General features: G+C 47.5%; 2 protein-coding genes across 2 annotated transcripts; one reads left to right on the top strand and one right to left on the bottom strand.

Moving 5' to 3' along the window:
• Window positions 1-840, top strand: ENH_00003330 (hypothetical protein; the record flags this gene model as incomplete). The annotated part of the gene is made up of 1 exon (XM_013578040.1): window positions 1-840. One exon carries the CDS (start codon window positions 1-3, stop codon window positions 838-840), a length of 840 nt encoding a protein of 279 aa, XP_013433494.1.
• A 2,383-nt stretch (window positions 841-3,223) lies between these two features.
• ENH_00003320 (hypothetical protein, conserved) lies at window positions 3,224-4,528 on the bottom strand (the record flags this gene model as incomplete). The annotated part of the gene is made up of 2 exons (XM_013578039.1): window positions 3,224-3,581; window positions 3,699-4,528. 2 exons carry the CDS (start codon window positions 4,526-4,528, stop codon window positions 3,224-3,226), a joined length of 1,188 nt encoding a protein of 395 aa, XP_013433493.1.
• Window positions 4,529-27,543: the final 23,015 nt, after the last annotated feature.

Below are 27,543 nucleotides of genomic sequence, written 5' to 3'. Positions count from 1 at the left end.
ATGCCTGCATGGAACGCTCGGCGGTGGAATTCCGTTCATGAGCTCTCACAGGCAATGAGAGCGCATGACAGTCCAAGGCATGTCACGGCTTACCCACAAAGCCAAAACGCACACCCTCAACAGACTATCTCGCAGACGGCAGCCACCACTAGACGCGCGCCTCACGAGACTATTTTGACGACGCATGAATCCAGCAGTATGACACCACGATACCCTGGAGTCAGCAGTGGAACGCAACCACAATACACCCAAGCCTCTTATGCTCAGGTCGTTCCAGAAGGCAGGGGAGTTGCATCTTCGTACGCTTCTGCAGTCGGAACACCGCAGCATTCGTCATCGGCCGCTAGCACAAATTACACGACTGCCGCCTCAACCCATGTTAAGCCTGCTGCCCGCCGTCCTAATAGTATGGGTTTCCGTCCACCCCCGCAGCTTTTTAGAGATCCTCGGGGAGCTACGTATACGCAAGCTGGAAGGACCACCAGCAGCTTCATGGGAATTGCTTCGACGGATTCCTATAGTCCGTATTCGTCAGCAAGGCCGTCCGGCGACACGTCACGAACTCCCGCAGGAAGCGATGGCGCAGGAACTGCAGAGACAACCTCTGCTGAGACCACTACTGCCGAAGAGGAGGAATCCGAGCCAACTGAGGAAGGTGAATCTACCGAAGTGCAAAGTTCGGGTAGAATGGGGGAAAGAAGGACCATGAACCCATATGACCTATCGCACATATTTCCGGATATTTACCAAGAAGAACAGCCGCCGTCGCATGAGAATATGGCACATCAAAGCCTTGAGCTGTTGGAAATGACAGCCTTGAACTCCTCGGATGAGGAGTAGACATCCCTTCAGGAATGCCGTAAAAGTATCCCGGTTGTCTGCTGAGAAGGGAAGAAAAGGCAGCGCCATGGCACAAGGCATCACACCGCTGCTAAGGCTAAATGGCTTTTGAATTTTTATCCCCGCAGGAAAAACGTGAAACCCACGAACATTCCCGGTACAAAATAATCGACTCAACACCCCTGTTCATACTTGCGGAGAATGATTCGCTGCACCATATTTACACATATATATATATATATACGCGTTCGAAGACCTCTGGAGAGGGCACAAACAAGCCTGTTTCGCTCTGTTGGCCACTGGCCATATTTTTTAAGCCTACGTTTCATTGCTCTATATGTTAAAATTACTCTACAGCCCTGACGGCTGCGCCCCGGAATCACCTCTAGCTAATTTCCACGAACTCGTTTCTCCATAATTCAACGGAGAACGTGGAGAAACTTCATACTCTACTATGCTCAGCTTCTTGAGCCGAACCTCATGAGAGTTCAGCCTCCGCGCAGCGCTGTTCGCTTTATTAGTGTTCCTACTGCCTACTAAACGCAGACCTTACTTGTTAACAGGAGCATACGCATTCGTGTATCGAATTTCAGATGGAATGCAGTTCAAACAAGCTTGAAGCGTCCAGATAAGCTGCTTGAAGCTCTCTTTGCCACGCAGCAGTAGCATTATAAAGCATTTTCGCTACTGCAGTTGTTGTCGCATCTTGCCTGCAAAGTACGCCTACTTACCCTATTCTTGCACGTTTGCAAGAACTGTACGAGATGGCCTACCGCATGATAGTAAGGAATGCGTCGCTGTTTTCTTCCTTTAACTTATTAACCCGAAAGACTGCTCTATGGGCAGCAGCGCTCACCTCGACTTGTAGTCCCGTGTACCGTCTTCAACACTTTATGTATTCAAAACACCTTGTGGACAGACGTGCAAGACAATCGTTCTACCTACCTGCCTACATTGTACGCATTAAGAGCCCACACGCGCCTGGCGTTGAGGCCCTCCAACTTCAAGCTTGCTCACAGTATACTTGTGGCCTGTCGCCCCTGAATCGATTATTCAGATTCCCAATTTCATGTTGCGCATAACTTCTGCGCAAGCGATTCGCTTAACTGTTGTCAGGGGCCGTCAAGTTGAAAATTTTAAAGAAGCTGTATGATGCCCCACCGCGTCCTTTCGTATCTGCTCAATTGTTACGAGCGCCACTATCTCTGGAGAAGAATGGTCATCTATAGTCATCCGTCAGCCGGAAAAAGTGCCAGCTAATCTACTGCATTGGAACTTCTGGGCACTCAAACAGCCACCGCATCCTTGTTTTGCTTGCCCGCAAATTTCAGGAGCTCTCGGCAAAAGTCTGCACTTCGCTTATTCGATATCATCAAGGTAGGGCACAAAGGCGTCAAGTTACAGCATATTCAGACAATTCCTTTTGAATTCTCCTGTGGCACCTTACACTACGTTCAAAATGCAGCGAAATCCCTCTTGAGCTTAGCTATCCCACAAGGAACACTCTGGGGTCACCGTGCGCTGTATATCACAGAAAACGCATCAAATTGTCCTCCAGCTCTGGGGCACTTCACCCTAAGCCGGAACATTCAGGAATTAAAAAATGAGATTTGGACATTGTCAAGCACGTGGATACTCAACAGAGCAGAGCTCAACTCCGCTAGTGTCTGGGTGGTTAGCTGCGGCCCACTGAAAATTGTCGGCATTCTCCAGAATAGCATAGCAGTCGGTTCAGCGCGCAGTGAGGAATCCCCATGCACTGCGAACCGCGCCCTGTGTGTGTGCCACCAGCAAGTCCAACAAAAACTTGAGATCACCCTATCAAAAGATTAAGAAAAACTTAAGCGCGCCAATGTGCAGCTCTTTCCCGCACGCTACAGCAGGCCTTCATCGAGAACGACGGGAAGAAGGCAGTTCCAAACTGTGCATCCGCTCAACCTAATCACCGCCAGTGGCCAAAATATCTTCGTCGATCGCCAAACTGAGTATGTCACCAACAATTCTCGGCAAAAGGAAGAATGAAGCGCCGCCCGATGAAGCAACTAAAGTTTGCACGAGAAAAGCATACCCGCATTCGCAGGACAAGAAGGCGAACACTCCCCAAAATGCGAGCGCGTAGCGTGTGCAGCTTCCACCCAAGGGCATCCCTACCTCCCCACAGAGACTTTCGAAAGACCGTCCTTACTTCGTGGACACGGACCGTGTTATGGCATCCCTTCGCAGTTTTTACTATACCAAGCACACGTGGATGTCTCAGTAGTGGAACCACTGTAACATTCCAGGTCGAAAGTTAAGCTAGGTACATTGCACCAAAAAAATCGGATCTGGTCCTACCTTGAGCCTGCCACAGCACCGAGGCACCAATGTAAATGCCCGATGGAAGTCATGAGTCTTCCTTACTCCTCGCACCGAAGAAACTTCTAACGCCCTTAAAAAGCATGGATGCCGCTCTAACATTTTGTGATGTGGATTTCGCACGTTCGAAGTTAGGGGGATTGAATGGGTTTGTATCCACTTCCAGCGTTACGAAGCCCGACCCAGCGTTAAGCTGCAATATTCCTTCATCTAAGACGCCATACAGGAGTGGGCTGGAGAAATTGAATAAATCCATCCCGGTGATGTTCACCTGAACACTTTGTAACGCTGCAGCCTTGAGTGCACCACCAAATCCTGCATTCGCATCCCGATGTAAGCGCTCACATACTGTTTCACTGAAGAGCCTCCACTCCACACGCAATAACCTGAGAAGGGGCACGCATACATCAATGCGAAACGTCATGAAAAGCTTGCAATAAAAACCCTTCGGACAGGGTCGGCTGCTGGAAACGTGTCACAACAAGAAATGAAAAAAGACGTACCATTTGAAATAGCATTCTCCACCGTTCATCCAGCAGTCATCAACTTTGCCTGATATCGTCATAATAGAGTTCAACCGACTATATGTAGATGATAACCACATCCATTTTTCATCCGCCTCCCTTTGAGATTCTGTCCTTGCACCTCTTAGGCCTGATAAGGCTCCCGATACGTACTGCCAGTTGCTTGCACGTACATCTAGTGGACGATTGTAGCCGGTGCGCGGCTGCAGAAGAAGATAGACTTCCGTTCCAACGCGAGGGTCCTTGCCTTGTGAAAAAACTGCACCACAAAGGTGATCCAGCAGCCCGTAGCTACGGTCGCTTTCTGGGCAAATATACCTAAATACCACACTGGCCCACGGCATCGGGTGCCCAAATCGGTCCTTGTTCCACAAAGATATGTAGCGAACCTCCACCTGAAACTCTAGCTCAGGGAAACTCCGAGTCCATAGTAGAAATCTTCTGAGTATGTTCCAGCGAGATACCTGAGACCTCTTACGATTGTGTCTCGACTCCCATGCAGATGACATTTCATAGTGGGCCTTCTCCATCATCGAAAGCCAGGCGCAAAGCTGTGGTCCTGTCCTTTGGGTGTCCAAAATTTCCCTGCCGTCAGCAGCAGAACCACCGAGAGGAGTAACAACTAAGTTCCCGGCCTTGCCAACGCGGCAGCCATCTGGACTCATCGTCCATGATTGGCGGTGCAAGGTGCTGGTCGTGCGAACGGAGTTTCCATCGGAAGAAAATATGCCAACGTCAGCTATAGCCTTCTCAATAAGCAGAGACGAGTGGACTAACCCTAAAAGGACGAAAAAATCAGTCAATCCCATTGTCGGCAACGGAAGGTCCCACACCACAACGGAAAACAGCAACACCCCCTGTAGCTGGCTTCAGGCACAATGCATTGAATGCATCAGCGGTGCTGTATCCAATATCTAGTTTCATAGATGTAAGAAGCCGTTTCCTCAAGGGGACTGCCTTCTAGCAGCAAGCTGAAATCAAAGAAGGGACAGCGCCATCACCATGAGTCACGGGGCTGGAGCGATAAATTTCACTATGTGAAAGCGGCAAGCAGTGTTACTTCCCATGTATCCCTGGATGAGAACTAGAAGAAGCATATTCTTATCATGTCATTTCCTGAATACCCTTTACTGTTGACAAAAGGGAGTGCGAGGCACGTCATGGCATATGATTGTGACCAAATACATGCCCCGATGGTTTCTAGTCTGAGCTGTGTGACCAGGCTTTGTTGGATGGCATGGTGCTACAAGTGCGAACAAATTTTAACGTTGAAGAAGGAGGACTCCTGTGAGGAAATAATGAATGGGTATTCCGCTACCAGAATCTAGGTTCCACGAGATGCTGGAAACTACCAGATAGATATCGACTGTGTTACGGGAGGAGGAAAGCTTGTTTGGGCCAGCTGTTTCTTTACCACCTAGTCTGAGAAAGCCTAGCCAGAAAACAACACAGGATTGGTAGGGCCACTACTTCAATAAGGGCAGTGCCACACGGGGACTCAGGGGATCATCGTACTGCACATCCCGATGGGTCTGACGGAAATGCTCTTAGCAAAGCTATAGATTGCGATGTCTGCGGCCAGGCTGAAACGACATTGATCAGTCTTTGCACACAAATGTCAGTTCCATTTTCAATGTTATCAGAGAGCTCCGGGGTTTCTTTTTCCTAGCTTCTAGCCTTATAGGCATTCGCACTCTCTCTACCAGCATGCGAGCCGGGCAGGGATTGGGGCGTTCCAGCAGCGCGCTCTGTGAAGCATACATTACTTCAAACATGTAGTTACGGGCTCGTACTTGTAGTATTCGGCTGACTCATACGGCCACATTACATATTTTTCAGCCTGCATCTATTGTGCTCACGAACAGATACACTCTAAAACCCGATTCGCTTTTCTAAATTCTCCCCAAAATAATTAGGAAATCCCAAACTATATTTATGAAAATTTGAGTAATAAAAAGGGGACATTTGGAATAGATCTGAATGCGTGATCCCTTCCAGTGGGTCAGCGCCCTTGTGACATCGTAGGCGCCCTGGCCAGCTCTGGACCTAGGGCCCGCAATAGAGCTACCAGGGCCCCCAAAGCCTCTATCTCCTCGTGAACTAGCGAATATTAACGAATCTCTTGACCTGTTTTATCACTGACCTCTGAAGGCTATGGGGAGGCCCCATTGTAGTGCCGTCCGCTACAGTACCTCTGCTTAAAAGACTCATGTGAGCCTTCGTCACAAAGCAGTCACGTGAGTGCCCGGAATGGCGTCATTAGAAGTGCTCATGCGACACGCCGATATCACCATGAAGAACAATAATTGAACAAGAATTGAAGGAGTTGCTTAGCCAACAAAGGCGGTATGGACGCAGAGCTGCAATTCTGGTTTCCAGGAAGTCTTTCTGTGAGCCAGAAGCATACCATTAACTTACTTAGGGCTACGGGGGAGATCCAAGCCACATTTTTAATCAGGTCTCCCCGGAGCGAGCACGTTTGATGTATCAACAAATTCTGAATGACAAGTACAGAAAATCCATGAGAAAACTGCTCGTCCTTGTGAACTTCTGCTTCGCCAACGCAGGAGTATGTCAGAAAGCAGGAGCTGAAAAGCTTAACCGTGCCTGGCAAACCCTTCTGTGCTACAAATGATGTATCTGAAGGCCATAACGGACATGAAGAGCTGGAGCTTCGTCAAGCACCGGTTGCACAGATCTTCCTATATCGCATACCAAGTAGAAGTGTTAGGTGAGCCAGCTACAGACTGCAGGGTAAAGGACAGTAAATAGAATTGTGTATTTGATGACAGTTGAGATGCAAAGCTTCCAGTGTGAAAATCTTCCTACTTTGCTCGGCCTCAGATTTAGAACGCCATAAGTGTGAGGTTAGCACCGGGTGAGGTAGCAGTAAAAGCATTGGCTCTTGCTCATGGGCAGCCGCTGACGAACGCAGATATTTTGAACTATGACTCACGACGAAGCAAGATAGCAGACACCGTGAGCGCAAAGCTATTATGACTAGGCATTAGCGTGTTACGAGTTTTCGGTGATGCCTCCTCAAGCGACAAGCTCCGAAGCGCGAAAGCGAAGAGCAAGACACCAAAAAATGTGTGCGAACAATTTAGTAAAAAGGGATATTATGGTAAGGATTCACTTGCGCCTGGAGGGCCTTCAGGATACTGTCAGTGTAACAAAAACCCTATAGCTTCTGCGCGCGGAAACTGCGCTAGAAGGCGCCTAAACGACAGAGCCAACTCGCTGCTGAAGATGAACACATGAGGTGTCAGGAACATGGTGTGGGACTGATGTGGATATGAGCGGAGGGTCACCAGGCCACTGATAGCGACGTGTAGCGGAAAGCATTGCTACACACCACATACGTAAGCGACTGGCAAAAGAGGCGGAGATGATTCATCAGCTTGTACAACACATGTGCAACAGGGCTCCAGAAAGGCGGCTAGGACTCCTGACATGCAGGCAGCGTCAGTGCCTGCTATCCTAAAGCCATCGTTGAGCCCATCCGAGAAATTAGGCTCTGCGTCACAATGCGGTCACGATGTTTAGTTTGTATAGCAAGCGGGTTGGCGCCACTGATACGTAGGCTGCATACAACGGCGATCAGCGTATTTGATGTTGTACGACACTATTGTGAGTACTGGAACGCGCAGCATTGGAGGCTTCCTCTCTTCAAGCTAACTAAGCACAGCTAAAGCTGCAGCGGCTTTTTCTACGTTGTACCTTTACCACGATTGAGTGGTTCGTTACTGAACTCCCTTAAGAGTACCGTGCCGTCGGATTGTTTCTTGTGATAAAGTGCCAGTATGAGCAATCACCTACGATACGGTTTCGCGATGCAGCTGGTACACACGGCAGGCCGTAGTCTTGGCTTGACAAATCAATACTCTTAAAGCCTTTCTGAGTGGGGGCTCGTGCCAATGACCCGAAGGGCACACCAGCGAAAAAGTGGAAAAGCTAGCAGGGTTAGTGTTGCCGAGGCAAAGCCACTTGTAAATCGCGCATTCTAGTGCCTGGCTGTACAGGTGCTATGCGTGACAGCTGACGAGGAAGCAGCACTTGCAGTATCCAAAAGCATGCTCGCTAGACACGTATGCATGAATTTGTTTGTCTTGGTAGCCCGTTGAAGAAAACTTTGTTTTATGCTTATTTGAACCTAAATGAACTGTGAGAACAGCTCTGGAATCTGTAGAAACCGTCACGTAGCCCTACTACACCCAATTTTCGGGAAATACAAAGAAATAAAAAGACTGTAGTGCCGTTTTGCTCAAACGCCGTCAAAACAAGGACGAGCGGGAGAGCCCCGACATGAAGATCGAACTTCATCCGAGAATTTCATGGCTTCACTGAATTGAACTGCGAGGCACCGCTACTGAGATGTGCGACATATACACTGAACGGCATTTTTACTTCCCCAGCGCCCTAGCCTTTAAACTGCCGTTCCCATGGAAATAATCGCCCTTGCCTGGTAACCTCCCAACAAAGCTTGCTGTCTGTAGTGTCGTGCTCATTCAGTGCGATGTGCACATGCACACATGGAGGTGATTGGTAGGATATTCGGATGAACGGTTGACTGGCAGTAGATACTGGATGGTGTGCTCCTTGAACACCATACGAGGAAGGTACAGCAGCACCCGTCTCAGCAAGAATTTTTCTTGTTGCAGAATAGCAATGTTGCACAAAGAATACTTACCGCTAGCATTCATATGTTCTCTATCTAAAAGGGCATGAATTGGTGGCGGAAGCTCTGCACTTTTCAACTATGGATGCTGAGATAGGCACCGCTCGCATGGTCAAAACGAACCAGTAGACGGCTGCCTTCTGCTCACTCATATGCTTTTATCGAGTGCAATCGGGGCGTAGTTAGGTCCCAAAGGCAATGCGTGCGCATAATGGTAACTAGCGCAAGCTTTGATTGCAGGACTAGCTATTAACCTCATAGCCATCGCGAAGCGCTGAGCCCATCAATTCTCTAGCAGAATTCGATGACCATAAAATCTGACAAGGTAGTTCACAGATATTCTCCCGCTGGATCCAGAACCTGGATCTAGCGGGGTAGCATGTAAGGAGGCCCACCATCCTGCAATCAGCGTAGTCAAACAGTTTTGCCTTAAAATCCGAAACCGGTTTTTCTGCGCCCAGTGCCAGAAAAACGCAAAGCCCTGCCCGTGGCTCGTGATACTTCGTAGCCCATGTGGGGCAAACTATGCTTCACCAGCAGTGAGAAATGGCGGGATGCTTCGCACTAGGCCTGATACTTGCGTGTACGTTACAACAGTAGAAGCGATTAAACATTGTCGTCACTTACCTTGAATTAGAGCCGCATTGTCTTGACCAGGGACCGCAAGACAGGAAATGTTATCTACGAGTTAGCGTCCCACTTGTGTGTCGTTATATTCGTGACCTTGAGCCTTCCACGTTTTTGAATGCGCTATATACATCTTCAAGGTGACTCATACAGGCCTCAAGAAAGCCGCTTGTGTCTCCTTGAGGAACCAAAAACACAGCATCATGAGGTCAGTGCCATGCTGGGACAGCGGGAAACTGGCGACAGTGTTTAGAACCTTCTACTGTTGTAATGGACACACGACTATCAGGCGTAGTGCAAACCATCCCGCCATTTCACAGGTTGCTTTTCATTATTGGGAGTGCAGGCTTACCAGTTATGGAGACGCTAACAGGCATTATGCACGTGTTCAGTGTAACTCTCCCCCACTCCCAACGAGCACGCTCCTGCTCCCCAACTCTATGGGACGCTAATAAGCCTCTATACTGCATTCGCATGGACTGTTGGCGTTTTTCTTCATCCTAGAAAGAGCCGACCCTACACATATCAGATTGCTGTCGCGTTCTGAGGACTTTTCATGCCACGCATATGAGGGGAACGAAAAATCCTCAGGAGGCGATGGCAATCTGGTTTGCTTATGAACAGCGCTGCTTGTGATGTCAAATTGCGTACACCTCCAGTGTGCAAGTTCACAAGCAGCAGCTGACATAACTTTGGCAGAGGAAAACATTAACTGCGTAATATGTCACTTCAGGGAATAAAAGCTGAAATGCGTCGCATGCACAGATGGATAACCAATGGATGGTGTTGATGCAGATCGCGCACGGCAGTAGCTCCTACGGACTGTTCTCAGTATAGTGGCTTATGACACTTTATTCTAGAGATGTAACTATAAAGATAAGGACGTGAAGGGAGTGGCCTAGGACACTGACGCCGGATGGCAATGACATATTAATGGGATTCGGGATTTTCGCTGAGCACTACAACGAACAGAAGAAACATGCACAGATGCACAGGGTAAAAGTGTCACACTATTTGTAGTTTGTCGCGGTGCTGCAGAAAGCAAAGGTTTCTGTTTTGGAGAGAAAGTTATGAAGCAATTAGGCAGTGTGGAAATTATCAGGGCTCAGCACCGTGGAAATTATCAGGGCTCAGGAGATGCAAATAAAACGCATCTCAATCCACCCATCCTTTTGGAAGTCCCGAGGATTCTGGGATTCCTATTTGAATGGCCGCTTTTCCCAACGGCTGATTACATATTTCGTAGTTCAGCGCACTACATTGTTTTTCATAGGAAACCACCGGGATTAGCTGAGCTACAGTCTCTTCTTCATGGAAGTAAGCCACAAAGCGAATTATTTACTTATTTTCCCCTGAAATCGTTCAATTGCCTATTACTGTCTTCCACTTCCTACTTGATGGCAGGGAGAAGCTTCCTTACAAACAAAATGCACCATTCATAGAATGATGAGACACAGGTACTTCGCTGCAGAGAACCTCAGTGGACAAGTAATCAGCAGCAATTAGCACATCGCGCTTGACGGGTGGTGGCAGCACGAAGGTGTATATTGTCGCAAGGAATGCAAAACGTTGTCCTCTTTGTGTCACATCTTAGAGTGTATCTGAACTTTCCTTCGAGTCCAGTTCAGTCACAAAGCGCTCCCACATAAGCATATCTTAACCATTTTGCTAAAAGCTTCAGGCTGAAGGGCTTGTCTCTGCACTCACACAAACTAACAACGACGACGCCTCCCTTGTTGCTTTGACTAAAGTCATTGCTGCTTCAGAGCGACACAGATGATCGTGTGTGCCTGCCCGCTCTTCTTCACGTGACCCTATAACGCAGCCGCCTGCTTGTCACTCCTTCACATCACAGTTCAGTGGCTGTGCTGCTCAAGTCCAAATGCGCTATGTTCAGGCAGCCGTTCATGGCTAGTGCGAGGTCACGTGGGTGCTCGTCACCACCCGATACTACTAGCTGCCCTTCGTAGCAACTCAGGAAAGCGGCCGCTTGCCCGAGTGTGGCGTTGAAATGTGTTTCGCCGTTGCGAAACCACCATGTTTCCCTGGCGATGCAAAATCATGGTGCCGCTTGCCTAGGTCTCTCGCGTCCCGCGTAGAGGTGAAGGCGAGATGAGCAGACGTTCCTAAATCTGATGGCATGTTCTCGTGCCAAGAGCGCTTTTGCTCTCAGTAGAGGCCTCTCCGCGGAAAAAGCAAAGTAAGTAGCTAGAAAGGACGACCATAGATTCGCTAAGCTTCTGGGGATAGCAGCTCCTGCAGAAGCACGTGGTTCAGCGATCCCACACAGCTTGCGATTCTTTTGGACGCCATACAAGAACAACAATGTGCCAGGAAACGCCGTGCTGCGAAGTGCGCGTCTGCATGAATGCCCAAAAGTGAGTTTACCGTAAGCTCTTCCAAACATCCTGTTCAATTCTAGCCACTTTGCCAACGCCGTGCGCGCCTGCAATGCACGTCTCTTCAAATGAGAACCAAGAGCATTCAACGCTAGGCAGCCAGTCATTCAAATGCCCATGCTCATCGCAGGAGGGCCCGCGCCGCTTCATGCTTGAGCATCCTTCCGTTGAACATTCATTCCAGTGCGTACAAGAAGTAACAGCGAATGCAGATAATCGCGGCAAGTCAGCGGCAGTGTGTATATTGCCGAAGCGGAGCCTAGACTAGCCGCGAGCTAATCAAGCGCTGCACCCGCTACCAACAAGGTACAACACCACCAATGCTGGAAAGGTTGCTCCTCTTCATAACAGAATCTTCGGAAAGTGTTGGCTATCCTGATCGCTCAAAGCTGCAGACGAGTGGCTACCGGCAATACACTTCTCCTCAGCAAAACACAGACATCCACTCGTTCATACACCGAGCACATGCAGGCAGTCAGCGTAAAAGAACATTACTTTCCAAGTGTCTGACAATGTTTTGCAGCCACTCCCGCGTAACGCATATTTCCATCATGAGGCTGTCACCTGCATGCACAGGCTTGCTGCAGACGTAACTAACATATAGTAAGAGGCAGACCAAAAACCCCAAACACACCATGAATCGCGAAAAAACGGACAAAACCACCAGCCTTCTGCGATGAATGCCAGCACCCACTTACACTGCTTATCAGGCACCATCGACGCTTATGCTCACCTCTGCAGTAGAAAGCAACCCGTCAAGGCACTCACAGAACAGCTTTTGGCAGTGCTTACCGCCCGAGAACTAACGCGCGCAAAGCCAACCGATGATTCTTGCCTTGTGTTGGACGCGGATGTGCAGATGACCGCGCCCTGACACGCCCCACATTGACTGCCATGGATACATTCGTCCGCAGTTCCATTTCTTTGAGCTCACCCAGCAGCAACAGCATCCTCTGCTGTACGTAGTGGTCCCGAGCATCCTGACGCAGCAACCAGGTTCAATTCATCCTTACGCAGCGCACCACTCCGAGGGAATGCCAGTGCAAAGCCTAGCCTTCCATCTCTGGCAAAGGGAGCGACTGGCAAAGACGCGGAGCTTGACGACAACGCGTGACGCTGATGCAGGAAGGCTCTCAAAAGCGGAAGGTAGCGCGTAAACTACTTACTGGCCTCCATCTAGAGTTATGAGAAACGTGCAGCTCTGGAGAAACGTCTTCACATTGCTGCTTCAATAGGCGAGGCAGAGTGTGCGTGACAGGCAACTAGAGCACATTCTCACAAAACTAAAGTTGTTCTCTATGGCGCTGTCTGCCATTTCCTGATCCGATGACAATGCTGTGCAGGCACCAGGAAACGTGGTGCATGTTGATTGGTGATGTTCTGTGTGTCAAGGACTTTTACTTTCTCTCCAAACCGAAGATCCCGCAACACTGCTTAGCAGCAAGTGTACTGCTCCGCTTGTAGAGGTTTGATAACGTTTTGAACGGAAGCACAAACGCATGGGCATTGCCACCAGTACAATGATAACTGTCGTTTCCCTACACGACAGGCTGGCGAACAAAGTACTGCTATGGGTCTTTCAACTTTGCTGTGTACTGGTGCTTGTAGTGTCTTATGTTTCGGGAAGCGCTTTAAACTACCATTAAACACCATCAAGCGCATTTGCTTGCTTGGCGGATGACTCTGCAAATCCTTCTGTCATCATGATATACAACTAAGTTGACCCAGCTAGCCAATATAAGCTTTCCGCGTCTTGTGTTCGTCATGAAATGCCAGTGGTGCAGCATAAGCAGTGAAAGATGCCTGTTGCTTCGGCACTTCCGGGATAATGGGAGGAGCAACTGTGTTGGGAATACTTTACTTTTCAAGCTTTCTTGACTAAGTACATTTGATACCCCCCAAGCAACGCGGCAGGCATCGAGCAGTTGCGTGGCTGAAGTCGAGGCAACACCACTCGCCAACAACGAACCTGGGGTATTAAAAGTAACGCTTTAGCGTTTAATAGCGGGGACACGATGAGGCAGGCAATGTTATAACAACAAGTAGGTGCTTGCTTAGGATTCCGACGATTCTGTGGCTGCTTTTACGTAATAAACGCAACTAAGGAGGCTCTGCGGGCAGCCTCACCACGGTATGCGCCTAAGACAAGCGACTCTACATGCAGGCAACGCGTACGGACATGGCACAACTTCGCCTAAACGGCGCACCTCGACTAGCAGCGGTTTTGTGTGCCAGGCACAGCTGCACAAAGTAGCTAACTACGTCGTTTGTATCCCAACTTACTGAGTACTTGCGAATCACACGTGCAATCATACCGCGCCATATCAGGCCACAAGTTTGCCTGCGCCCTCAATATACTCCCTGTGTGCCTCGGCAAAAGTTCACCAGCAACGTAACAACCTTGCTAGTTTTAACCCATGAAGTCAGGCTCGTAAGGCATTCTGTTACTTCCGTTGTCTGGAAAAAACCGCTTCGTGCCACGACCTAGGGGTGCGGCGTTGCTTGCACGCCACCCAACTTTCCGAAATAATTCCCCCGCGTAAAGCGGCACCGCGGCCATCTTTAGCACTGTGACGGAAATTACGCAGAGAATTTGCTATTTGTTGACGCATTGAGGAATGAGTTCATTTAGAGTATTATGTTGGCATCAGTCTGTGCTTGTAATCTGGTATGCGTAGTATTGCTCCTGCATGTCTACCAAGTTCTGAATAAATAATCGGCCACTCAGTGCTCAATGAAAAACACCTTTTAACAGTTTGAACGGTGCTAACGACATCTGGCTGAATTCCAATTCAAAGAGATACGCCTTTTGTTCCTGGACACGACCACAGCTGGCACATTCTGTAAAAGCTTGAAGGGTGCTAACAACTTCTTTCTGAATCCTAGGTTGGAGGAGACAGGCTTCTCATTCCTGAACGTTTGTGCCTTCATTCAACATGATAAGGCAAGGCGCAGCTTCAGTTTGTCTTGGCAGGACCAAGAAATGTCCTCGGCTCGCAAATTCAGTCCTTGTGTTCTCCTGTACATAATGCATATCTATTGACAAGACCAGTCTGCGTCGTCAGGTTCGCTTGAGCATAAAAGCCTCTTCTGCAGGACACCGTAAAATTCACACTGCACTTTCCATACTTGAACCAGCGCAGTTGACTCTCCGTACGCACAATGCAGTACAAAGACTAATGATCTGGTGCCGTTTGCTGAGTATAAGAGGTTACTGACAGCTAAAGCGGTAACTAAAACGCATTAATGACGCCCAGCAGCGTGACTGTAGTGCACAGACACTACAATGGGGCTGGTTAGTGCTCTAGAGAGGATAGCTAGCCAGCGACCGACGAGGGGTCGCAAGACTGGAGGGAGACAGGGCCCTCTTACCAGACAAAAAGTAAGAAAAAGTGATTATATTTTATATGCACACGTGAATTCGTGGAATTGCGTGGAGACTGGGGCTGGAGACAGCGCCGGCGCCAGGGCAAAGCCTCCCTCCCTTAGGGACTAGGAGGCGAGCTCCCAGGAGGGTGCGAAACAGACAGACAGATTTGATAAACTCATGATTTTGTATCCTTAATCACAATAGCAGTAGTTTCTAGGGAATGGATTAGCGTAGGGTGCAGCTTATAGACCCGGCCCAAGGGACTGAAGCACGTAGTCGCAGCTGCGGGCGCAGTGCACTACAGTGACTAGACTATGCAAAGCGTTGCAGGCATGCACGGAGAGTGAAAAGTGGCACCGCCCTTGACGTGGCCTTGATAACTCGTGAGAATGCTGCAACCAGAGGATCAATGAACGCCTCGCGTAGAGACACAGCGTCACGTATTCTATCGCTTCCACTGACTGTTCCTTTTCAAAGGAGTACGCGAAATTGCCAGAAGTACGCTACAGTCGTCGACACTTTTCGAGTAATTAGTGCTCGGTGGAGCTGAAAGAATACATACGGAAGCCACTTTGGGACGCAGCAAATCGGTGGTGCATTGTCCGCCTCTCTGCAGACGGCGTCTGCCTAACTAAAGGTGTGCCGTTTCACCATGATGCAACAGCACGCGCCCTCTTCGATGGCAGGCACGTCAAAACTCACTTGTTTGTTTTCTGTATGAATGTAGCGGCGGCCACAAGGCGCCTAATGGGGTTTCGTTTAACAATTGTCCCTCTTTTTACCTTTTCTCTGGGTGGATCTAATTCCAATGGTCTCCTTAGGAGACCCCCGGTCACTTTGCAGAGCTTTTGTGTAATCTAGTTCACGTAGCATCGTCTTGCTGAGCGTTCGTCTGACAGCGTACTTGCAAGATTTCATTCTAAAGGTGCAGCTATGTTGTCCCGTTGCATAGCATCTAGGGGTTGTAATCCTGCTTGAGTAGGGGCAGAGGAGCTAACCGAATTTGAATTGGCTATTGTAAGTAAGCTGGTTCCAGTGCAAGCACAGTGAACCGCGACTGAGCGGATGAACGAGTCATGGAATTCCACATAACCAAAAATTAGGGGGACTCCTGAATGCCCGAGTGTTAGTGTCCCACTGGAACATAGAAGCGGGATACGCATAAAAACCTGGCGTTTTTCGAAAAATCCACGGCAAGGCCCTTGAAATGGTAGATTCCCGAAGCTGTACCATGGCTCAACGCGGCTTCTGTATGGCAGACAGGCAAACTGGTCTAGGCAGTTCGCTGCGCTGGCGGTAGGAAGTCGGTAGATGACCTATGTTGTTACTTTTCTAGAAAAGGAATAACTGAACTGTTGCTTCTGTGGACATTTAAGCTTCTCCTCTCGGTGGTGCTCAGCAGTGGAGCTCTAGCTAAAACTGAATAGGTGTGCGAGTGAGTTTTGTCCTGTGCCTTTTAACGCCACTCCCGTGGCTGTCCAGTGCGTTCTATTTTGTTGAGCATTTTTGCTGTCATGCGCTTCTGTCGTGTCAGCGCTTGCTCATCCGAAGCTGGTCTAAAGGATGTCCCCAGATGCCCGTCAAAACCGCAACCAGAAACTTGACGGTGTAGTAACGTCGCTTGTACACTGCGCAGATTCGCATTCTGACGCGTAGTGACTGCGTCTCAGGTTAAACTAACGCTCTCGTTTACCGCGAGCATTGTAAAAGAGCTTTGCAGAGCGGTTTACCAGGTCTCGAAATAGAGCACGGGTAGTGCATTAAGTGCCACGCGAATTAAGCAGAGATCAGGAGAACAGGGGGAATTCATCAGGATACTCATGGTGCCACGTTAACACCTACCTTGGCAGTGGCCTGAAGCAGATCACAACAACGTCTTGATGATAGTCTCTTACGAACTTAATTTGCGGCTGAGAGGTAATTTGCAGCCCAGAGGAACTCAGAAGCCGTTTTATAATGTCACTGTCGAGCTATTCGCACAGTGATTCAATATAATTTTATCCTCTTAGGGCTCAGGTTTACGCTGTGCCGTCTGTGATTGGCGAGGTGGAGCCCTCAAACCAGAACGAAGTCTTACTGCCTTACAGCTGCTGACAGAAAGTGCTGCAGGTGCTCCGCTAGCTGTAGTGGAAGAGAACAGGATAGTGAGTGGCGACAGCGACGTGGACCAGCAATAGAATTTGGATAGACGTCTCAGCTTCTACCAAATACCCGATGAGATCTTTGTGGTAGAGTTGCTCACGCGCAGTGTAAAGCAGGTGCCCTTCAGGAGAGAGAGATGCTGGCAAGAGTTGCCCGGCGTGGACGGATTTTTGGCTCAGGCATTCGGAACGTGCACTTTCCCGAGCCTCGTTCGATGCCCGCCTCAATTGGATAGCCCTACTTTACTCTTTGCTTTGATTCTAGCGAACGCTGGAAAAAGCTGTGATAGTAGCTGATGACAGGGAAAAAAACGCGGGTTCCTGTTCTATTGCAGATGTTACTCGGAACGGTTTTGACCTTCCCGGCTTTTTTTTGAAGCTGGTACTCGCACCGAAGACCTCCAAACGTCGAAGCTTTTGACGCTGATGGCGATGCGGCTTTTTGTGCAGTTGTAGAGCTTCTTCTTAGCACCACATCGCGGAGGTTATTAACAGGATCGCTCCAATGGCAAGGAAGCAGTGCTTTACGAGTTTTCGCACTAAACCGTCTGCTTTCAGTGATTCTCTTATCAGCTCGCTATGGGATTTAGCAAGAAACGGATTCTTGTAACTTCACGATGCAACGCGCTATTCTCGAATTGCTTCTCTAGAACGGCTTCTATATCATGCGCAACACTGTTTGTTGTGCGCATGAGCCTATGGAGCATATGAATGGTGGGGGCAGCGATCACAGTGAAGTTCGTAAGCGTCATTGCTGCTAGAAGCAGATGCTATTCCTTGTTCTGGAAAGGGTAGAAGCGCCTGCAGAAATGAGAATAAAACCCTGGGAAACCCGAGCCGTGTGTGAAAAGAATGAAATAGTGTGTTTATGCTAGAGACGCAAGGTGGCTTTGTGAGTTGAACTCACTTTCATACTGTAGAAGCCTTTTGTTATTGCTAAGCACCGGTTATACCCCCACCAGCAATAATGCTCAGCGAGGAATGATTCCCGCAGTGAATGTCAATTCCCTTATCGTAGATGGTAACGCTCGTACAGAGGTCTAAACTGTTAGATAAAAGCGTAGATATTTCTTAAGTGTGGGTTGCGGCGTTTCAGAGAGCTGTCAACACTTCTGATTTTGGTGTTCTACAGGGCTGCGGTAAAAATCTTTCAGCTCTCTAACTCGTCGGTGCTTTAATACTATAGAAGCCTTTAGTCATTGCTGTGGACCCCTTATACCACCACGAGCAATAATTCTCACATAGGAATTATTCCCGCAGTGCATGCAAACTCCCTCATTCTAAATGGTGAAGCTCCTACCGAGGGCTCAACTATTAGAAAATCGTATATTTTTCGTATATGTGGGTTGTGCAGTTTCATAGAGCCGTCCACACTTTTACCGCTATTGCTGTTTACATAAGAGCACATAAGGGACACTGCAACTCACGAAAGTAGGACTGTTCAATTCCGGCATGAGATTAATCATAGGTTCAATGAAAGCAGTTGCTACAGAAGTTGTTTAAGCCACCCGTAGACCTGCTCGTGAATTACCAAAACGAAGAAGTGAAGACGCCGACCAAGTGAGATTCGAGAGAAGTGATTCCGTCAAAGACTGTGCAATCGGATACTTTCTCAGGAACAGGTTTGCTGTTTTCTGACCTGGAAACTTCATAAATTCATGTCAGTGTCGGATCACCAGTGGGCGAGATCAGGGTTGGTCTTATGCTAGTTAACATAAAAAACTGGTCTTCAGCGACCAAAGAGCTGCCAAGCCATGACAAGCATATGGCGACTCGGAATTCCAATCAAATCGGGAATTGCTCTAGCAGTCAGGTAGCACTTTGCCTTCAATTGTTGTTTATTCACCATGGAGGAATCCAAAGCAGACAGAATGAAATCCTCATCCTGTTGCTGCCACTCTTCTGAAATGTATTTAGTCGAGATACATGCATGCAGGAAATAAGTGAAGACGGACTGTTAGTATATGGTAATAAGACTAGTTAAAACTCGGTGATGGAATACCTGTTCCTCAGACTGATGGATCCACCAACGGTTTCATCGCAGTGGTTTGGCAGCTTTTTTTTCTACACGGTGTCCTAGACAGGGCGTTTTTCGCTTGGAGATTGCCTGTGGGAATGATTATTCGGGGCGCGACGCGCCAAGTGGACGAACCCCAGCCATGTGAGTACCTGCTTTTCACTTTTGCACTTATGGTATCAATTTGCTGCGTTGGCTTCCTGCAGAGCAGCCGCGTTGTAGTGCTTGCGCACTGCACAGGCAGTCACTCATAATGGGACTTTAGAGTGCTACCGTCACGAACTTGGAGGGTGATTCCTTCATAAAACTTGAAAGCCTCTCATTTTTCCATACTTTCTCTTACTTTCTGTTTTGGCTTGGTGCCTTCAACGGGTTCCCCTCCAGACCATGCAGCTCACTGCTGTGGTCTCTGGGGACAGGTGTGCTTGCTACCTCACACTCATGCATATCCCTATTTAAATTAAAGAACCTGCCTAGGGGAAGTGTGCGCGTCTGAGATCTCCGAGACACCCTAGAACCGCGTGAAGCTTGCAGAAATATTCTTGGCGCTCTTCCGACATGGATTTGGAGCTTAATGTAGAGGCGCTTGCTCGGTCAGAAATGTGTATTACCTTGCTGCAAGTGAGCGAAGAGTTTGGAAAGGTTTTCTCAGCTCAAGACGTGTCTTCTCTGATCCCTTCCTGTTCACGCGAAACGTGCGCATTCGCAGAACCACCTGAACGCCTCATTTCTGACGGAGCAGAGTGCCTTCACCAGTCAAAGGGCTGCATCTGGGAGAGAGTATTTTTTTGCGTATCTTACTGACAAGACAGACGTAAGGCTGTAGCACTTTTAGGCTGATCGTGATGTACTAGATACGAAGTAATCTGGTATGCGCTTTTGTAGCACTTGTGGCGAGACCTTCGCAGTGCACTAGTTCTTTCTGGTGTGTCTGACCTTGCACCCCATTATGCCGGTTGTATTCTGCCTCACAATTATTCGCAGCGTACAGGTTTGATGGTTTTCTGGATACATTCACTGGGTAACAATCGTTCATAATCGACTATGGTTGTCCTCTTTCACCCAGTTACTTTCAATTCAAGAATCATAGTAGAGAAATTCCCGTGCCTGTGTGATGAAGTATATCTTCTTTCTGTAACACACTGAAATATCGGGACGTCGTTGCCTCTCATATACTGATGAGGAAACGAGGAAGAAAAAAGCGTTGTCCGAGAATTTCAAACAGACGAACACTACAGCTCTACTGCGAGATCGTGGTAGCCCGTTTATCGTCTCTGGAAGCGGACCAACTAATGCTGGTGACATTTCTCCGCATGAAGTACAGTCTTTGCATATGTTCCAAAGAAGACACTGCCCACTGAATGCTGACCGAATCAGTTTTGCGTTGTTATCATGTGGTATTCACCGCGTCATCATCCATATTGTTTCCCGCGTACTCGCGGATAACAAAATTACAGGCATTGGAATCAGCATGCTCATTGGAAGCTTTGGAATCACCAAAGCTGAGCATTTGTGCATCCTACGGAGTCACTTCTGTGCAAGAGCTTCGTTGAGAAGACATGCACTCAGGATTGCAACGTTTTCAGTACAAGTAATTCCCGCACGAAGAGAACAACCAGAAGTCTTGTAGAAGCATAGCCGGTACAAAATGTGTACATAGAGACATTCACAGCTACTGCTTCTGGAGACAGGCTTTGCTTCTGTCCATAATCCCTTGAACATATCTTTTTCATCCGCATCCCTAAGAGAATAGCGGATCCTTTGCGTTTCATTTCCAAATTTGTGATTCAAGCAATAAACTGCCTTTTCGGTTTCTTACTGTTCCCGGTGTTCCTTTAGAAAGGAAGCTTACGCAGTGGTTGTGCGTTACTAAAATAACGTTTTGCATTTACTGCGGCCATGGTAAAGTATAATGTGCATTCATGAATCTTTCTGAGAATGAGATGCTTTACGGGCGTGTAGCCATTCTTCTGAATAAATGTAAAAGTGCAGAACCAATGATAGCGCTTGAAGATTTTGAGTGATTGCACAAACAGTTTTGATCCCATAATGAAATCGATATTTCCTGTATTGAAAAAAGCAGTTTATGCCTTCAGGAACTACTGCGCGTAGAACTAGTGTTTCCCCCTAAGGTGAACACGGGCGCTACGGACAAACACACCGAGAAAATCGGCGGTGTACAACTGGTTTACCACCAGTGGTACGCCGCGGATTTTCTGGGTCTCTGCTTTATTCATGGCTGCAAAAATGTGTTCTGGCTATCACTTCTAACGTTGGTTTCTTTGTCTCCGAACGCCTTTGTCACGTGGTCACCAAGAGTGTTTCAAGATATCTACATAGCACACACATGGCCAGAGCTGAATAGCATGGAGCTGCTCTGCTTCACGAATGCTCAGGCAATTATGTACTCTCCCTCCAGATACTATATCAAAGACTATGCCCGCTTACAGTATAACACACTGTGCATATCTGCTCGCCAATATGAGCATATAGTTTCCTATTGCAAATCACACACGTTCCTACAATCACAGAAGCCAAATACATGGAACAGAAGAAGGACAGGTTAACCAATCATTTCTGTATTCTACTGAAAATTTCTTTGACGGGAAAACGTTTGCGTCAATAAAAGTACCGTAAAAGTATCATAATGATTATTCGAAGGGGAAAATCAATTCAGTTGTTGGTTTTCTTTACCTTCCCTCAGGTACAGAAGTCCACATATTGGCTAAGGCCCTAGTTACTAGATTTGCGCTGCCCACACAACATTGTCGCATTACTTACGGTGTAGAAGCAAATTTTGTCCCTTGCTGAGCTTACCGATCTGCATCCCTCAAACGCCGCAGTCAAAGACAACATACGACACAAGAATACTCAGATATTCCTAGGTCATACGTTGAATACACAGGAGACGCAAGCCTAAGTTCTATGTAACGTTGTTTATTCATATCCAGCCATACTGGTTTTCCATTAGTCCATTGCCATTGGCCTGCTAATATAACACGGCGCTTCGTAAAAACGGCACACGGATAGTGATGTTCAAGGTGTCGAATGTAGTCGACACCACGCAAAAAAAAAACAGGGAATAATCTTGTGTTCACTACAAAAATTGTCTCTGACCGCGCAATTGCTGACTGAATCCAACATCAGACAGCTTTCACTCTAGCTTCGTGTTCACCAAGACACCCACAGAACACAGGATTTTCAGCCCTCTTCACGCAAACAGCTCTATCTATTCTTTAATCGAATCAGCTGTGGAGCATCTTTTTCACCCTGAAGAGGAAACATAGGTACTTCTGTTGCTCATCAGGACACGTATCTATTCCCTAAATAAATTTGATTGCACTCTGCTGCTGTCTCCACCGGTCATAACGTCAAGAAATAACGACATTAGTTAGCATTTTACACGAGTTCTTCGCCGGTGCTCATGTTAGCTAACCTCACTCTAATGAAAAACCAATGTTGCTGAACTTACGCATCTCAGGCTTTCTCTGACCATTTCATACAGCTTTTTCCATCTAGGTATTTTTTCTGTATTAGCCTGATCATGAGCCCAAGGCCTCCGCTGTGACGAACATACACGGCTCTGCCAAAGCAGTTGGCTTCGTGATGTTGCAACAATTTTTCCACCTTTGGTAGCCCAAGCAAAAAATGGCGACGAACATTTTTTCATTAGCACTGACATTTTGGGAAAAAATTCATCCGCAGAGTCTCAGCGTAAGGGTCGGTTGTTCGCTCCGTTGTGCGCGCCTGCGGTTTCTCCAGATCGGCATCTCTCACGCTTGAACAATACGTGTTTATATTCACTCTTGTCAACACTAATTTCTTACTGAGAATTAGTTCCAAACAAAACAGAAACATATTCGTTCTTCCCCCATTATAAACGCAGAGTAGAGAATATTATTTCCCTGGACTCAACTTTAGCATGTCTGGGCATTTATGATTTGATTCCCCTGCAGGGATAAAATGCGTCTATTCATCCATTTCTTCTTTGATATGTAAAAGTGGTTACGCGAACCGCTTATATACCACATAATTGAATAGCGACGTTTACAGGCGTTCAACTCTGTCGTATTATCCTCATAGGAATAGCCGACGTTTGCTGCATGTTTTTCTGTGGCGGGTACTTAATACAGCAGTTGTCTACTGTCGAAAGGCTGGTCTCGCGAAGCTAGTGCCATAAAATTCATCTTTATATTTGTCCAGCAGTAGCGTAAAAAGAAATATATATAGGGAACCGTGGCAACAATTTGTTTGTTATTCTCGTTCAGAGTGTTGCGTTCTCAATAATCCCGTGTAGGTTATTATGGTTAAGCAAGCGTCATCCTTGCACAGTGGCTGCAGTACATGGAACGCTGCTCGCTTTGTCTAACTGACCTAGGGCTTCGCTGCTGAGGTTGCTTCTCCTGAGTAGGGCTTTCTAATAGCAGTCAACATGAACATACGAAGGATAATCAAGAAAACAGCCGTAGGTGTGAGCCGAAAGTTCCTCAGCGATTTGGCCCTCAATGAGACCTGCGTGGATGCTTTCCCCCTCCCAGGCAATACACCCACGCAAAACCACATTACCGCATTATTTACATAGGCGGCAAGCCTCTAAACTAGTCGATGCGAGAGAGCTCTCTAAGTGCCATTTCTTCGGAGCTTTGATAGAGAGAGCGTCGAAGTCTGCGAGAACTTGTTGGCTTCAGCAAGCTTACCTTACATAGACAATTATTCGTTTTATGGTGGGCAATGCGGAGCAGCTTCGCAAAAGCTTATTATGAGTGGAAACACAAGAGGTGTTGACAGCTACAACTCGAGAACAAATCAAAATAAGACTGCAGTACAGCTCATTACTTTTGATCCAGTGACCTCATACTCCCCTGATTGCGGATTTGTCAGAGATGCATGCAAATTCCATTATGCAGGATCGGCACACAAGCACAGGCAGCTGAAGGAGCAGAGAAGCGAAGCTGTGAGTGCCAAACGAACTGGAGGTGGCATCAGCTAGGGGCACTCGTCGCAGTATCATATTTTTTTTTCATAACATAAAAAAACATTAATCATCTACAGAGTCATTCATTATATTAATATGATTGCTTCAACAAAGTTTTTTTTTTCTGCAAAGTAATTCACTTATCATCCAGCAAATCGTGTCCGCGCTGTTTGTGTCCAGTGTCTTCTTTTTCGCTCTCGCCATTCTGCTAGCAATATGTAGATGCACTTGACCTATTGCGCATGGAGTAGTGAACAGCAATTTGCTGTGTTGGAAACGCTTTCTCAGTTTACCTCTGTGCTGCTGCAACAGGCAGGAGCATTTGGTGTGTTTTGCACGCATGCACACTCATATTTCACGGAAGCTCACTGCTATGTCGAGTTCTCCGAAGACATGTCTGACCCCCGTTTCTCGTTTCCTTATTTTGCGACTGTTTTTCATCGCTTCTTACCGTTAATGGAGGCCGGCACACGTCATTAGAGTACGCCGTGCGCAACTACAGCTTGCAAACAAACATTTATGCCAGCGTCACAAGCAGTAGCTGCTACGAAGCTGCAAAGACACGCTCATAGCAGGAATTCAACCTCGCGACAGAGAAACTTTGTGGTGCATAGCCAAGAAATTGGCACTCTCTATGGCTGAGAAGAGCTTCTTTGAACATACCTGTGCAAATGCAGAATATGGTCAATTTAAATCATACACAAAATATGCGACTGGACGCGAGGTTCCGTAGTCTTCATGCTGCCTGAGGCTCCAGCACCCAAAGTGCTCTCGAGGTCTTTTGCCAGAACATGAGGAAACCTCGTTCTTGCTGGAGGAAGCCTGTCGAAAACCTTTCGTGGGGACCACGCAGGACGCTTAGTTTCACATGAGCAACGAGCAGGTGTATTCAAGGAAAAGTGTTGCCGAATGCGCTTCTACTTGAACAATGACTTTCAGTCTGTTTGTTTCTTCAAACTAAGAGTTGGCAGCAGGCTTCGGGTTTCTTTCATTAACTTCACGGTTTATGAATTTCAGCGTCCAATCTCTTTGATAGACATCTATCTCGTCAAAAGGCAAAAAAAACAAAGAGTAAACTAACGATGCTTTGTCGTAAACATGGAGAAGCTGCAGCTGTTTTATGTGTTCATATTGTCTCTTTTGTCGTAATCTGTCTGTGACTGTTGCTACTCCTCAGCAGGGAGCAGCACGCCAGGTGGAACGGAATACCCTGAAAGAGTAGTCTTCTTCTTTAAGCTGAAACCGCTGCATATTTCAGCCATTCAAGGTAAAAGCAATTCAAACTTTTGAATAAGTCCAGGTGGTTCACTGCACTCCCGATGTGCAGGACAAAGGCGGAAGTTCAGGATAAGTACTCTTTTCACCAGAAAACAGCGCTGCGCCGCTAGTTCTCGAAACGTTGTCTATATGGAAACATCCAGCTAGAACAAATGGTCGCGCGTTTGTTAATTTGAATCTTTGAGATCATATGTTTACTCCGATTCACGAGGCCTTTGGGAGGAAAACACCAAGGCAACGCGTCCACTCCACTATGAAGAAGACTTGAAACCGGGAGCGCGGGGTTCCTGCGCGCCTGCAATGTTTAATGCTCATAGACAGAACTTTTTGCGGAGCGCAAGTAGCATTACTGCGTGAAATGTGAGCCCATCTCTGTGAATTGTATTTTCGTGTTCGAATACCCATGAGAGCCAGCAAAGGTGTTATGCTGCTGTTTTTGTGTAGCCTTTCCCTCACGTCAGATGCAATGAGGAACCTTTTATTGCATCATTCAAAACATGATGTTTGTAGTTCCGACGTTACGACGACATAGCAGACTCTGGAGATGAAACTCTGCTGCTTGTGGTTCGCCTGCCGTGATTTTCCTGCGAGGAAGATATTTCTAATGCTCATGTTAAAACGAAGACATCAAGGAGAGCATGCGTATGATGAACAACTTTGTTGTAGTCTGCTTGTCTTGTTCGGCAAAGGCTAAAAAAGCAGGTCTGCCAGGCTTGTTCTGTAAAGAGTAGAAAGCGCATCCTCCGCAGAGGTGCCCAGCCTATTTCAGTATGTAGCGTCTTACTGCCTGCAGGTCGACATCGACTGACGGGCACACCATTAGATGGATCTCCCTACAACACTTGAAGGGCGTTTTCTCCTGCTTTAGCCCTTTCCAGGACTCTGTGGTCTCACAGAACGCATTGTTGTGATTGCTGCGGGATTCGCTGTTGCCAAGTGCAACTACACGGGACGACAACATTCCTATTTCTAGCGTAGCAGTCGATCATGGGAGATCTTATTCTGAGAAACTACTACAGCATTCATTAAGCGCAAATCTATATACTGAATGTCTTCTCCTGGGCGTTACATCTTATGAATAGTATCACCTTGACACCGATATTGTCGCCCATTGTAGAATTGTACAACGCTTCTTTAATTTTTCACGTCACTGCAGAGCCTTTCTGAGATGGTTTTCGCTGCTATTTTCCAAGGTCTTCAGTCTGCGAATCCACGCAACCAACAGTGCAAATGGCTTTTACAGCTTTTTCTCCACACGTCTGACCAAACTTACGTGCTACTGCTTTCAACGTACACTAAAAGAGCTTGCAAACAGCGCTCATTCGTACATGTGCGCAAACTTCCTTTGCCTGGAAGTATCAGGCTGCATCAACGCACTATGTACAGTGTAGGCATTTGGACACAAATACCTTCATGGCTTTGCCTCAGAAAGGTTTACCGAGAGTCTTCTCACAGTTTTTTATTTGCTCATTACGGCTGCTTCACGTTCCACAGAAAAATCGTAGGAGAGGAAACTCATACAAGTCGTTTCCGCTTCTACGGCACTCCTAGCGTAAAAATGCGTTCTCTGTGCATTACGTGCATCAACAGCACACTTAAAAGCGTTCTCTGAGCAGCCTATTGTTTCTTCCCTGCATCCGAGCGCGGAGACATTGTTAAGGGAGAAGGGTTCAGGCTAGTTTCAAGGTCACAAGCAGGATTTAGCCCGTGAGGCATATAGGAGAGCATTGGTGGCTGCAATTATTGGAGGGATACCTAGTTGCGTTTCCTCACAAGAGCATCCTAGCCCTCTATGCCCAATATTTGTATGCACGCACGGCAGCCCGGTGAGCAATGCAATACAGTGTGACATCATCGGTGAGCAATGCTTGCTTCCCTCAAGACAGAAAATGACAGTCCGTTCATAAACGCACAAGAGGAATTCTGTTGTGGCTGCCGCAGCCAGAGTGAAATGCCTCGAGGCATTTCACTCTGCGCACCGCTCATGGATTCTCCATTCTCGGCATTATGCAGACTTAATGAAATACTTGCTTTTTCTTGGAGTTTGAGGGCACTCCGGCACCTAGTAAATGTAAATTTCCCCCTTGGGAAATAAATGCTTTTATTGGCTTAGTAATCACCTCGCTAAGCGAACAATCGTTTCTCTGTAGGCCTGTTGTGCCCGCAGATTCTGATAAAGCCCATATTTTCCCCAGAATCATCGTTAGTATTAGATAGCCCGATGCAAGCCTTTCAGGGTGACATTTTGTCTGTGATGCCCTCATTCTCCATCTTCTGCGTGAAAGGACCGAATACGCGAAGTTGATTTTTCTGTGTTTTACTTTGCTTGACGGCAGCTG

Source organism: Eimeria necatrix, genomic scaffold (genome assembly GCF_000499385.1).
Source record: "Eimeria necatrix Houghton genomic scaffold, Enh_scaff10, whole genome shotgun sequence".
In the NCBI taxonomy this organism is placed as follows: domain Eukaryota; phylum Apicomplexa; class Conoidasida; order Eucoccidiorida; family Eimeriidae; genus Eimeria; species Eimeria necatrix.
This window is presented reverse-complemented; position numbering and strand designations above follow the sequence as displayed.